Source organism: Drosophila willistoni, assembly GCF_018902025.1.
Source record: "Drosophila willistoni isolate 14030-0811.24 chromosome XR unlocalized genomic scaffold, UCI_dwil_1.1 Seg143, whole genome shotgun sequence".
Taxonomy (NCBI): Eukaryota; Metazoa; Arthropoda; class Insecta; order Diptera; family Drosophilidae; genus Drosophila; species Drosophila willistoni.
The window spans coordinates 2,440,154-2,452,488 of NW_025814056.1; the positions used below are offsets into that span (position 1 = coordinate 2,440,154).

General features: G+C 35.5%; 1 protein-coding gene across 1 annotated transcript; it reads right to left on the bottom strand.

The window, feature by feature from the left end:
* Window positions 1-8,715: 8,715 nt before the first annotated feature.
* On the bottom strand, window positions 8,716-11,779 carry LOC6646433 (sodium-dependent nutrient amino acid transporter 1). Its single transcript, XM_002069106.4, has 6 exons — window positions 11,548-11,779; window positions 11,106-11,211; window positions 10,607-10,952; window positions 9,457-10,548; window positions 9,212-9,388; window positions 8,716-9,132 (listed from the first exon to the last, which is right to left on the bottom strand). Exons 2-6 carry the CDS (start codon window positions 11,175-11,177, stop codon window positions 8,885-8,887), a joined length of 1,935 nt encoding a protein of 644 aa, XP_002069142.3. The 5' UTR covers window positions 11,178-11,211; window positions 11,548-11,779; the 3' UTR covers window positions 8,716-8,884.
* Between the last annotated feature and the right edge of the window lie 556 nt (window positions 11,780-12,335).

The following is a 12,335-nucleotide window of genomic DNA, read 5'->3' on the forward strand; positions in this document are numbered from 1 at the left end:
ACCCTTTTTGCAAGGGTATAAAAATTAAAATTGAAATAAATTAGTCTTCCGAATTTTATTACGATAGTCAAAAAATTGCAAGATGCAATCGTTTTTTCCTAGACATGGCTAGATCGACTCGACTGTTGATCCTGATCAAGAATATATATACTTTATGGGTTCGGAGAAGCTGCCTGTTACATACATTTTGGCGACTTTAATATACCATTTCATCCTATGGGTGCATGGTATAAAAACATTTTAAGCATATCTTGCAAATAACAGTGTACATTCCTCGCTGGGCGCAATAAAATTTAATGTTCTCTGTCTGTCCGAGTGTCGGGTTCCTGCAATCTGATCTATAATGTTTTTTTGGTAACTGACCGAAATGTCGTATTTAGACCCTTTGCTGATGTACAATCCATCGAACCAATGATTTGAGTGTTGATAAGTAGTTTGGAATATTAGAAAAAAAGAATAATGTCAGTTCAATTCGAAGGAAACGAAATAGTACCAAAATTCATGCATATGTTATAAAATATCATACCATAATCAAAAGTCTAGAAAGTTGTCTGAAAATCATGGATGAACTTTATATGGGCATGCCATGTGACAAAAGAAAGTTATTTAGGATTGCTTATTGTTGTTGTTGTTCAAATTAAAACTTAATTCTACATATATAAATGAATTAAAAAAGCATTGCATGTTCCAAAAATAGCTGCAAGTGTTTTGTAACTCTTTTAATTGAAAAGTAATATGGCCTAAACGGATCCTCTAGATTCGTCATTGCTGGCCTAGTGCTAAGATGGGGCTTTCATTTTGAAATAATTTTAATAAAGTTATATCCTAAACGCATGGAAGACAGCTAACTTTAAGTTTACAGCAACATGAGCAGTTTGATCTTTTATCAACAGATTTGTATGGTCTCTTTTTACAGGTAGTAAAAAAATAATAAGATTTAATGGTCAATGACTGCAAAAGTATATAAATTTCGGCAGATTTGGCATTAGCTCCTTTGATGTTTTTTATTTTGCTCTAAAGAGAATCTTTTTCTCCCTCCTTCTCTAAGCATAAGGATGGTGTCAGATTGGGTAAATGTGCGGCACTCCTTCAAAAGCAAAAAAAAAAACCCTAAGACCCACAAACCAAATGACCGGATGACTGAAAAACTAAATACAAAATCTGAAACTTTGGAATTTATAATGAATCACCCTGATAAGCTTTCATGTAAATTTTGTTTAATTCAAACTAATATTTTGATAATCGTTGGTTTTCATTTCTTTTTATACCCTAGTATAATGGGTACATATATTTTGATTAGAAGTGTGCAAAGCATACCAAGAACCATATCAGTGCTGAAATTTTGCATGTGAACTTCTATATAGAGCAATGTATATTTTGAATTCATGCGGGTCAGACTAGTATATTATAGGAACGATCAGTCGAAAACAGTGATAACTTCTTTATTTATTAAGTTACTGTTTAAGTTTACCTATTAGTTATTGTGCCAAATTTCTGAAAGATTGAACGACTATACAAATCAAATCAAACTCACCAAAGAACGATAGGCCAAAAACTTAATTTTGGTTTCAAAACTTTTTTTGCTCCTTATGCAATTATCACAAAAATTAAGTAATTAACTTACGTGTAAAATAAACTTTAATTGTTTCAATTTCTACCAAAATCGGATCACTATATTATTTAGCGGTCTTACAAACAACCGATACAATAGATGCTATATACGCCACACTGTTTAAGCCTGAGCTTTGTAGGCTATTTGTATAAGATATAGTAACAGAAAAACTTTCAAGGTATACAAACTTCGGCAAGGCCCAAGTTGGCCCCATGCCCTCTAGTTTTTGTTTAAAACGCATACATACGCATCGACTTTTGCTTCATTGAACATGAGCAAAAGGTCTGGGAATGAGGAGAATATAAGAGAACATAAAAACTTGCTCGTTTGTTGAGTGAAAATCGTTTTCTAAATGACCAATGCAAAAGTCTGAGAAATTTGTACTCAAAGTGAGCAAGACTTGTTTGCTTGACAGCGTGAAAGAGTCAATAAGAATAGGAGCTATGCTTGTGATTCTGAGCCACCTACACACACACACACACATATCAATATACTTTTTGGCTAACACAATTAAATGATTGCTTTATCTCTTGTCTCTGGCTCAGTTAAGAGAATATAAATGCAAAAAGGAAGAAGGAACTTTGGCTGATGCAATAACTGAGATATTTAAGTCAGCTTGTGTGCTGCTTTTCACTTTCACTCTATTGAGCGAACACTCTTCAAATCATTCTCTAACATTCTCACTCACACTAACATTCTCTCTAATATATTCACTCTATCAAAGGAACAAAGTTGCCTGATGCAATAAACGAATAACTTTACTTCAGCTTGAGCCGCAGCTGATTCTCTAAGGCTCGAAGGCTTTAAAAAGTTACTGAAAATTGAAAACATTTTACGATACATGACTCTGCCTACATATGCCTAAAAATTTTTTTGTACATTCATGGAAATTTAAATAGTTTTTTGTATTTGTTTAGATGAACAATGGTAATTCAATATTATTGAAACTAGATCAAACAAAATCGTTGAATAGACAACACAGACAGATTGCTTCCCATGAAGATACCAAGATCAAATTTACCCTTTCATCGACGTGATTAGAATGTAGTCATTCAAACTTGGCTCGTCCTGGGCATAATATAAATCAACGATTAGTTTGATTATCATTCGACTGAGAACGAAATAAATGAACTTATGGGTATTTCGGATAATTTTAGTGGTAGTACAATCTGTTTGAATATATGTATGAAATAGTATGAATTGCGTTTCGTATGGTTTATAAGGTTTTTTTTTTGCCCTTTTCTTGGGGCTGGCCAAGCGTTTTTGGCAAATAGTGAGTAGTGCTTGTTCTTTTGAAGTCTCTTGCGTGTGAAATTGCTTCCTTCGTTTTGGCATCCTGTGCTTATCGTAACGAAAATAAAATTGTCTGGCAATTGCCGGCAAATGCCAATCGCATCAAAGTTGCATATTAGCATTTCAAACGAGCGGCAGTTAGCCGAAAAATTGCTGCCAATGGTCGCCGAGAAAAGAGCGCCAAATTGGAAGGTGCAAGAAAGAAAAAAAAGAAAATACCCCGAAAAAAAGGGAAAAAAATTCTAAAAACTGAAAAGGAATAAAGCCAGCGAATATATATGTATACATACACATACATACATCCAAAGAATGGAGAGGGTGTTGAAGTGTGAGGGGGGAGAGACACATAGGAATGGCATTGGCAGCACAAAAGAAAGCCACTTAAATGCAGATTACACAATAAAGGAAAAAGAAAACTGCGAGAGCCATGCATTTTACACCTGACAGCAATGGCATTTTGGGCTAAGCTCAATGGTTTTTGTTTTAGGCAAGTTCCCGAGACGCTTTTCCTGCTTAACTTGAACTTTTCCGCTTGTTTTTTTTTTTTTTTTGGTTGCCAACAAATCAAATCCTCTGAACGTACCAACACCTTTAATGGCCGCCACATGCGGGCGTGTTAAAATAATTTTCTAATGCTTGTCACAACCATTACGAACAGCAACAGCAGCAGCAGCAGTAGCACACTTCTTCCCGCCTACATACCTACCTATCTACCTTTCAACCTGTCCCACCTGTCGACATATAGTCATCCTCGCATGCAAAATGCAAATGTCGGTGTGGAGCAGGTGAATCACTCAACCGACGCACGTAGTCAGACCCAGACTCGAGGACAAGGACGAAAGCCTGAACCAGAACCTGAGCCAGAGCCTGGGCCAGAGAGCGTTGGCAAAGTGAAAAACAAAAATGTTGAAAACGTCACAAAACGTTTTCATTCCCGTTGCCACCATCTCACGCATGACGAGCAGCTTTTGCAGCAGTTTTCGCTGTGAAGGAGGACTACAAACGTTTTTTTGTTTTGTTTGGTTTTTTGGGATTCTTTTCTGGTCTGGGTTCGGGGTTTCAGGGAATCGGTCGTCGTTGTCGTTGTCGTCAACGTCGTGCCCCAGAATCAACGCAAAAATTTGTTAATTCAATTAAGCCGAATCAAAAGAAAAACAAAAAGGACAATTTAAAATAAAACACACGCGCGCAGTAGTTGCTTTAGTCAAAATTCGTTAGTGCAGTGCATGAAAATATTCGTCATGGCGAGTTAGTTTATTTTATTTTTTATTGTTTTTTAGTTGATTTAGTTTTTTCTTTGTAAATGGCGTTAAATTATTTGAAATTGGTCGAATTGATGGCAAGTTAGCAAAGAAATCGTAACCATTAAAAACGAACTACTGTATTACCAGTTTGATTTTTCAAGAATTTTAAAACATAAAAAAACATTGTTATCTTTTTTGTTGTTGAGTTTAGAATTCCAAAGAAAGAACTTCACAAGTTTCCAGCGAATTTTTTGGGCGAATAAAATGCAACAGTGAACGCCAAATCAAGCTTTATGGATTTTAAAGACTTGTTTATAACTTATATTCAAACATTATTCTTTTGAATTTGTTCAAATGTTGGCACGCGATTTTTGGCAATTCTATTAAAAATAATTCAATGCGACTTTGTTAATTTTTTATGCTTATTTTAAACTGGAAATAGATTCAGTCAATTTTAATTCTTAGCACCTTATAATTTAGCCAAATTATTGCTTTGATTTCTATGTGAGTTAGTTTGATGTCTTATCTAAACAGGAATTGATTTTGGATTAAAACCAGAGCCAGAGAACCAGAGCTGTGTTCAATTTTGCCATGTGGAAGTTTTAATACCCTTACAAAAGTCTTTTTTATCATATTTTCTTACCTAAAGTGAAAACACATTTCAAACACACAGACAAACACGCGTCAAAGTTTGTATACCCTTGCAACTTTTTCGGTAACTCTTTCCTTACCTAAAGCCATCAAAGTGGAAAAACGTTTTATCTAAAAAAGCTAAAGTTTGCGAAAGAATGGCCTACAATCTTAGCATAGGAAATAACGAAGTTTTTGATCAAAGTCACTGTTTTCCACCGATCGTTCCTATGGGAGCTATATGATATAGTCACTCGACCTTTATCAAATTCGGCACAGTCATTAATAGATATATTAAACTAACAAATGTTTAATTTGAAAACAATCGCGTTAAAAGTAACGAAGTTATTGTCACTGTTTTCGAAAGATCGGTCCTATGGGAGCTATATGATATAGTCACCCGATCTTGATCAACATTGGCACAGTTTATATGTGTAATAAACTCACCAATATTAAATTTCACGACAATAGCTCAGAAAATAACGAAGTTATTGAGAAAAGTCACTGTTCGTGACTTTGCCATTTGTATGGGAGCTATATGATATAGTGGTCCGATCCGGCTGAATCCGAGATATTCAACCCCTGTAGTCCGGACGGACGGACGGGCGGACGGACGGACATGGCTATTTGAACTCGTCTCGTCGCGCTGATCAAGAATATATATACTTTATATGGTCGGAGATGCTTCCTTCTATGCCTTGCACACTTCTGACCAAAATTAATGTACCCATTTTGCAAGGGTACAAATATCAAAGAAGCTAACATCGGCTATGCCGAAGTTTATATACCCTTGGAGTCCTTGGCAATAATTTGTTTACATTTTGACATTTGTTTCCCTCCAACTCAATTCATTAATACACAAACAAAACATTACTTCTCTTTTTACTAAAATTTTTTCTTCTTCTTCCATCATTCCCTAAGCAAAGCACGTCACGCATACACATACAGTTCATGTAGCGTTGTGTCTGTGTGTGTATGCATGTGCTCTGTTGATTTGATGATGACGTAGTAGTGTGCGTTACAAACATCTGACCAATTTTATAATACCCTCTGCAAGGGTATAAAAATTACATTTCTATTTCATTAACACATTAACATGGGAGTAATTGGATTCAGATATTGGTTATGTATGATAGTTAATTGATATAGTCAATCATATTTAAAGTTTATGTGTCCAAACTTTAGTAATAATCGTAGAGGGATCAAAAAAGTTATTATTTTATTGATCGATTTCTTTGGTAGCTACATTTATTATATATTCGCTACATCTTGACAAAATTATGCACAGTCACTAGACCGAAAGACAATCAAAAGAAAAGAATCAAGAATTTATATAATCGTTTTATGCGTTGCATATTCATGACTAATATTTCTATACCAACTGCAAGAGTATTATAGGTTTCTTGGAATTTAATGTTATTTATGATTAGAGATTTCATAAAGTCACACAAAATTATTGTTTTTTGACTTATACATATATAAGTATATGTACGTATACATCTGTATTGATTATTCCCAAGAAATATGTAGTATAAAGTGTTCTGATCTTAATTAAACTTAAATGCTATATTTATTGTTAAATTTTTGTGATGGCACGTTGCCAGTCCCATTCCGCGTAAAAATTTAAACTGCCAAACAGTAGCATTAATGCATAATGATGGAATATTTAAATTATTTCTGTATAAGCTTATTTAAATTATTATGGATTGGAGTATTGACTAGATGGCAAGTCTCTTATTGACAGTATTTGGTTTAGTTTTCACTAATTAGTTATAAGCCTTTTTTTTAGGGTCATTAGACTGCATTTTCGATTATTTGATTTAATAACATTTGCGTGAGAAACAATTAAAATGAAGCAAGTAAATCGTCTGGCTAACTTCGTTATACCATGCACCAAGTGCATCCGACATAGATGTTTATACGGACGGATGGAAAGACGGACAGACATGGCTTGATCAGCTGGGCTGCTTACATTTTGGTACACCTAAAATGTCATTTCACCTCATGTTAATTTGGTTAGTTCCAATCATCCTTTTAGATTTGTTCTGTACTATTTTACCCGAATTCCAGCAACATGTCAGCTGCGATTAAAACAAAAAAAATATTATTCATTAAAGTCTTGCATAGCAACACTTGTTAATTCTTAAAGCTTGATATCTCTCATTTAATTTCTTTTTTGTTTTGTTGTTTCCTGTTTTTTGGTTTCTTGCTCTTTTTTGACAAATTATTTCCGCGTATTTGTTTGAGATTTTCGTAGAAAAGGTGTTAACCGTAACAAAAAAAATCTTTTCGGCAATTTTTATTTGTGCTTTAAGCAAATTCCGGCAATGCAAAAAGTTGCCACAAAGTTATTTCATTAGATTCAGGCCAGGATGCTGATGCTTTTCAAGCTGAAACTCAGATGCCTTGCTTGCTCCTGGTCTTGGACTCGTTTGCGCTTTGCTTTAAGTAGCATTTTTATTAAACTTCAACAGTTGTTAGTTTGTTCTTCACCTTTTTCTTCTACCTCGTTCGCTCTCTTTCCTTCCTTCTTTAGTTTGCACAGACGGAGACTAGTGAGGAAAGGTGTTGATAGGATGCTCACTGATGAGAAAAAGTAATTCAGTGCTAAAAAAAAGACTTAAAAAGTCTTTTTTAACTATCCAACTAAACAAAATTATGTATATAAATATTTTTTTTTTATTTTAAAGATGCCAAAGATGGATGACAAATATGAATGAAATCTTTGCAATATAAAAATGAGACATTGTTTTTTATGTTTAATCTTAAATGACGTAAAAAATGCATGACAAAAAAATTAAACATGAGAGCAAGAGAGAGAAAATTTTAACTTACTTTAAAGAATTTTTTTGTATGTTGGTTTTGGTGAAGCTTTGATAAAAGTTTTCATCACTATATCAGCTGAAAATGGAGATGCAGCCGGTTGGTTGGGTTGGTTGGCATGTTTGGCAATTGCTTTTTGCACCTTTTGCAATGAAATCAGAGTAAAAGCTATTTACAGGGCAACTTTTTTAATTTCCTTGACTTTGCTTGGCTGTGGCTTAGCTCTATCTTTCGTTGTCGCCTTATCCCTGATGTGCAACACGCGGCGTATGCTTAACGTGCTGCTTGTCATGACACAATGACGACAAATGAAACGTCAAGTTCTCTATCTTTATCTCGCTCTCTGTGCCTGACAAGTTTTATGTGCTGCTGCGTCTTACCCGAAAACGCAATTTTGTTGTTGCTGTTGCGGGTGCTACCCACTTACAAGTGGTTACCTCTCTTGGCCACACCCACACACACAGCATCCTAACTCATCTATCCCGAAAAACAAATGCAAAAATAACTTTTAATTAAGACATTTGCAGGTCCAGAGAACCGACATATTAATTTTCAACTGCCGCAAACAAAACTGGCGAATGAAGATGGGTTAGATGAACGGCAACTGCAGCAGCAACAACAACAATAACAAAAAAAAAAAAACAAAAACAACAACAACAATCACAAACCAACAAACTGTGTGCAAAGTGTGTGAAACTTGCAAAAAACAAATTGAAAACTCAAATAAATGTCCGTCTGTCAGAGTCCAGAAGAGAAAAATAAAAGAAACGCCAACGAATGTCAAGTGAAAGAGTTGGTAGGAGAGAGAAAGTCATAGCCAGAGACAAATGTATGAGAAACAGACAGTAGCAGGAAATACGAATGGCCGTTAGTCTAAAAAATGGAGGAGAAGAGGGGCCAAAAAGGAAAGTAAGGAGTGACATGCTAATTGTTAGTTTTAAATATTGAAAATTGCTTAGAAAAAAGTTTCTTATTCCAGCCAGATAGATTTTTCGTTACCTCTCCTCTCTCGCTCTCTCCGTCCTCTGATTGTTTAAACAAGAATTTGTAAAATTTCCAACTCTTGCAAAGCTTGCAAATTGGAAAAGTTTAAAGACATACAATATAAATAAATATGTTATATAATTTAAGGTCTTAGATATATTTTAGACATATATGAGAATACATTATTAAAAATTTATCCTAAAAAAAAAAAGGGAAAAAATACATTTATATATCGAATAAGGAAACTATGTTGAAACCCCCTTTTATATGCTTTCCCCTCTATTCGGCGGCGGCATATTTAGCCAAAGATGCGATCAGTAATTTTTTGCCAAATGCCATTGCGACGTGAAGCCAATTCCTTTCTATTGCGCCTATACATTTGATAGTCAATCAGTTTCTTAGAGTCCAACGGTCCCCAATCTGCGAGTGGTTTAGCTGATTCACGCAAACGAGTTAATAGAGAGCCCTTAGACTGTTTGTAATTGGCATAACAAGCCCAATAGATCAGTTGGCCAAGTATTACGGCTGTTATGCACCAGCCAATAACTGGAAAGAGAGAGAGACAGAGATATAGAGACAATTATCAATAAATGATCGCGATGATGATTAACAACCAAAAATTCACCTCTATATACTGATGAGAATCCTTGATCATGGTATTCGAGTGCTGGCATGGAATACAAGTTATAGCCAAATATCACAATCATCACCAAGGGAGTTACAATTGACCAGCAAATGCGATAATAGTATGATGTTTTGATATTCAGCATAAATTCAGCATCCTCACACAAACGCTTAGTGCCTGTAAAGGGAAAAGGAAAAGAGAGAGATTGGAATGTTTTTTGGTAGTTTATCTCTTAACACACTCACCATAGACCCATCCAACGGCAATAAGTTCAAAAATCGCTGATACTAAAGACACAAATGTCACGCCATGACGATCAATCAGCGTCAACAGATATTGTCCTCCTGGTGTAATATAGATCAAACCAACTGAATATCCAATCAACGATAATCCAACCACAATTAGCCATATTTTGGCATTCACAAATTTGTCCTTTATCACACTCATAATACAGCTGACCATGCCAACATTACTGCCAACACCGAGCATGAATAGCATGGCAAAGAAGAGCAAAGAGAAGATTTGCGGCATCCATTTGAACTTGGCAATTGCCTCGGGATACGATATAAAAGCCAAACCTGTGCCCGGACTAATGGTCTTAATCATAGACTTAATATCCGTTGCGCCCGATTCATGGGCTAAATTTCCCAGAATACCGAAAATTATAATTCCCGATAGCATGGAAGTGAAGGTATCCAAAGTAGTCACTATATGGGCATCCCGATAGACATTATGATTGAAACGATTGTACGACGAATACATAATGATCACACCAAAGCAGACGGCCAGCGAGAAGAAAACCTGTGTTACAGCATTATACCAGACATTTGGTTCCAATATCTTATTCCATTGGGGTGTTAAAAAATACATTACACCATCTATGGCTCCGGGTAGGGTGAGGGCACGTATTAACAGCAAGAACATAATCACATAGGGAAACAAAGCCAGGACATACGATGCCTTGCCCGAACTCTTCACGCCGCGTATAATGATTAATGTAACCGTCAACCATGAGATGGCCAACATTAAGGCCAAATTTGCATTAGGATAGCCTATGCCATTATCAAGACTTTTTGTCTCATTTAATACCACACGCTCTAAATAAAATTTTGTCGATGTGGTAAGTGTAATGTTCGATGGCTGCTTAGCCAGATCACTTAGGGCGTCTACGCTACTAGAGGCATTTACACAACCCTCACTCAACCATTCGGGTCGGCAATAGCTCCAGGGTAACTCAATGGCAAATGAATCGAAGAAGTAGCGTAATGTCAATGCCATCACTGAGGCATAGTACGTAGCCAAAACACCTAATGCAAATAGCTGGGCATACCCAACGCCTGCAAATGAATTAAATCAGTTTACCATTTTAATCTATTATCTAATCACTACACTTACCTCGCATTAGCGGTGAAAAATCAAAGACCCCAATAACGCCACGACTCGAGAATTGTCCCAATAACATTTCCATATAGTAAATCGGTTTACCCACCAAAAATAGCACCACTAAATATGGCACAAGAAATGCACCGCCACCATTTTCCAATGCGGTGAAAGGAAAACGCCAAACATTACCCAAACCGACACTCAATGCTATGCAGGACATTAAGAATTCCAAGGAGCTGCCCCAATTATCACGAGGCTTTTGATTTTGTGTCATCAATTCGGGCAAATCCGAAGCTGATGGTGGCTTAGATTTAACACCCTCCAGCAATATCTGGACACTGCTGCGATTGCCAATAGTCTGCAATAAAGCAATGTGAAAATTAGTTGTAAAAAATTCTGAAAATGTTTTCATTTTTCCATAATTTAGTTAAAATGGAAAGTAAAACTTAAAAAAGTACTCCAAACATAAATTTCAATTTAAATTTATTTATTTGTTTTATTGCATCCTTACCATTTTGGTTTCCAAATTTCCTGGTAGCAACTTTCCGTTCGGACCGCTATCCGCATCCAAATGATTTACCATCCTAAGACCTGTCTATGGCGTGTGAAAGAAGAAACTAAAACAAAAAAAAAAAAAAAAACGAGCACTAAGAATACAGAATAACTCAAATTCTCAGACACAAATTTGAAAGCCGGTAAGAGAGAAATGTATGCAGTATGCAGTCTTTATATTTTCTGGATAGATATACATATGTACATATGTATATGAATGTCTCATATTTCCTAGAAATGTTTTTTTTTTTTTCAATGCCATCGCCAAATTATTTAGTTTTTGTTTTTTGCGGCTGATGCAATCAGCTTTCTCGGTTTCGGCATTTTGATTGCAAATTAAGAAGGCTGCGTACCCCAATTCAATTCACCAAGCCAATTAATTTGTCAATATTTCTACGAACCGTTTAAAGTAATTCAAATGTCACATAAAAACATTAAAAACAGAATAAAATTGTGTATATTAATTTTTTTTCCTGCGGTTTGTCACTTTTCCATTTAAGTTTTAGTTAAATTAATTACAACCGTTATTTTAAAATTTCACTTTCAACTTGCAGAGAATATTTTTGCTTCACTTTTTATGTTAAATCTTAGCTAGTCTAGTGCTTGTGCAAAAAACATCTGCCGTTAGATCAACGTTTCGATGCTCTTTTTATATATGGTTGAAGTCACTCAAAAAATGCTATGCCCCCACAATGGTTCACTCCAAAACAAACAAAAAAGTTATGCTCAGAGAGCAAGCCTAGGCAGGCGGCAGCGTGAGTGTCAAATGTGAGAGAGCCCAAGGGAATAAGGTAGTGAATCACTCTACAGGTCTGTTAGTCAAAGAGCGTGAGCGAATAAAAGAAAGAGTGAGAGATAGAGAGAGAGAGAGAGAGAGGGTAAGAATTAAAGATTTCGTGATGACATACGGCCAAACTGTGAAATCAGAAAAATTTTTTGGCAGTATCCAGTAGTAATGTGTTATCTCAGGTTGGGGCCAAATTTAGAACTCTTTATTAGCCATTTGCAAGACTCTTTTTTATCAATGACGTAAAAGATAACATCTCGTTGGTCCCATCTTCAAAACTTTGTATCTTGAGTGAATTTTTTTGATATTGATTTTATTGATCAATTGATTATGCTTTATAAATTCTTGGGTTCTTGGGGACGCCAATCAATTAAGCTGCTGATTGATTGGAAACTCAAATCG

What these genes read in the sequence shown, in the direction of transcription:
- LOC6646433 (XM_002069106.4), bottom strand. Translation starts at nt 11,177, where the DNA reads ATGGTAAATCATTTGGATGCGGATAGCGGTCCGAACGGAAAGTTGCTA. An exon ending in GAAATTTGGAAACCAAAATG is followed by an intron (nt 10,953 to 11,105) that starts GTAAGGATGCAA and finishes GCTTTATTGCAG; the next exon opens with ACTATTGGCAATCGCAGCAG. An exon ending in ATTCTCATCAGTATATAGAG is followed by an intron (nt 9,133 to 9,211) that starts GTGAATTTTTGG and finishes CTCTCTTTCCAG; the next exon opens with TTATTGGCTGGTGCATAACA.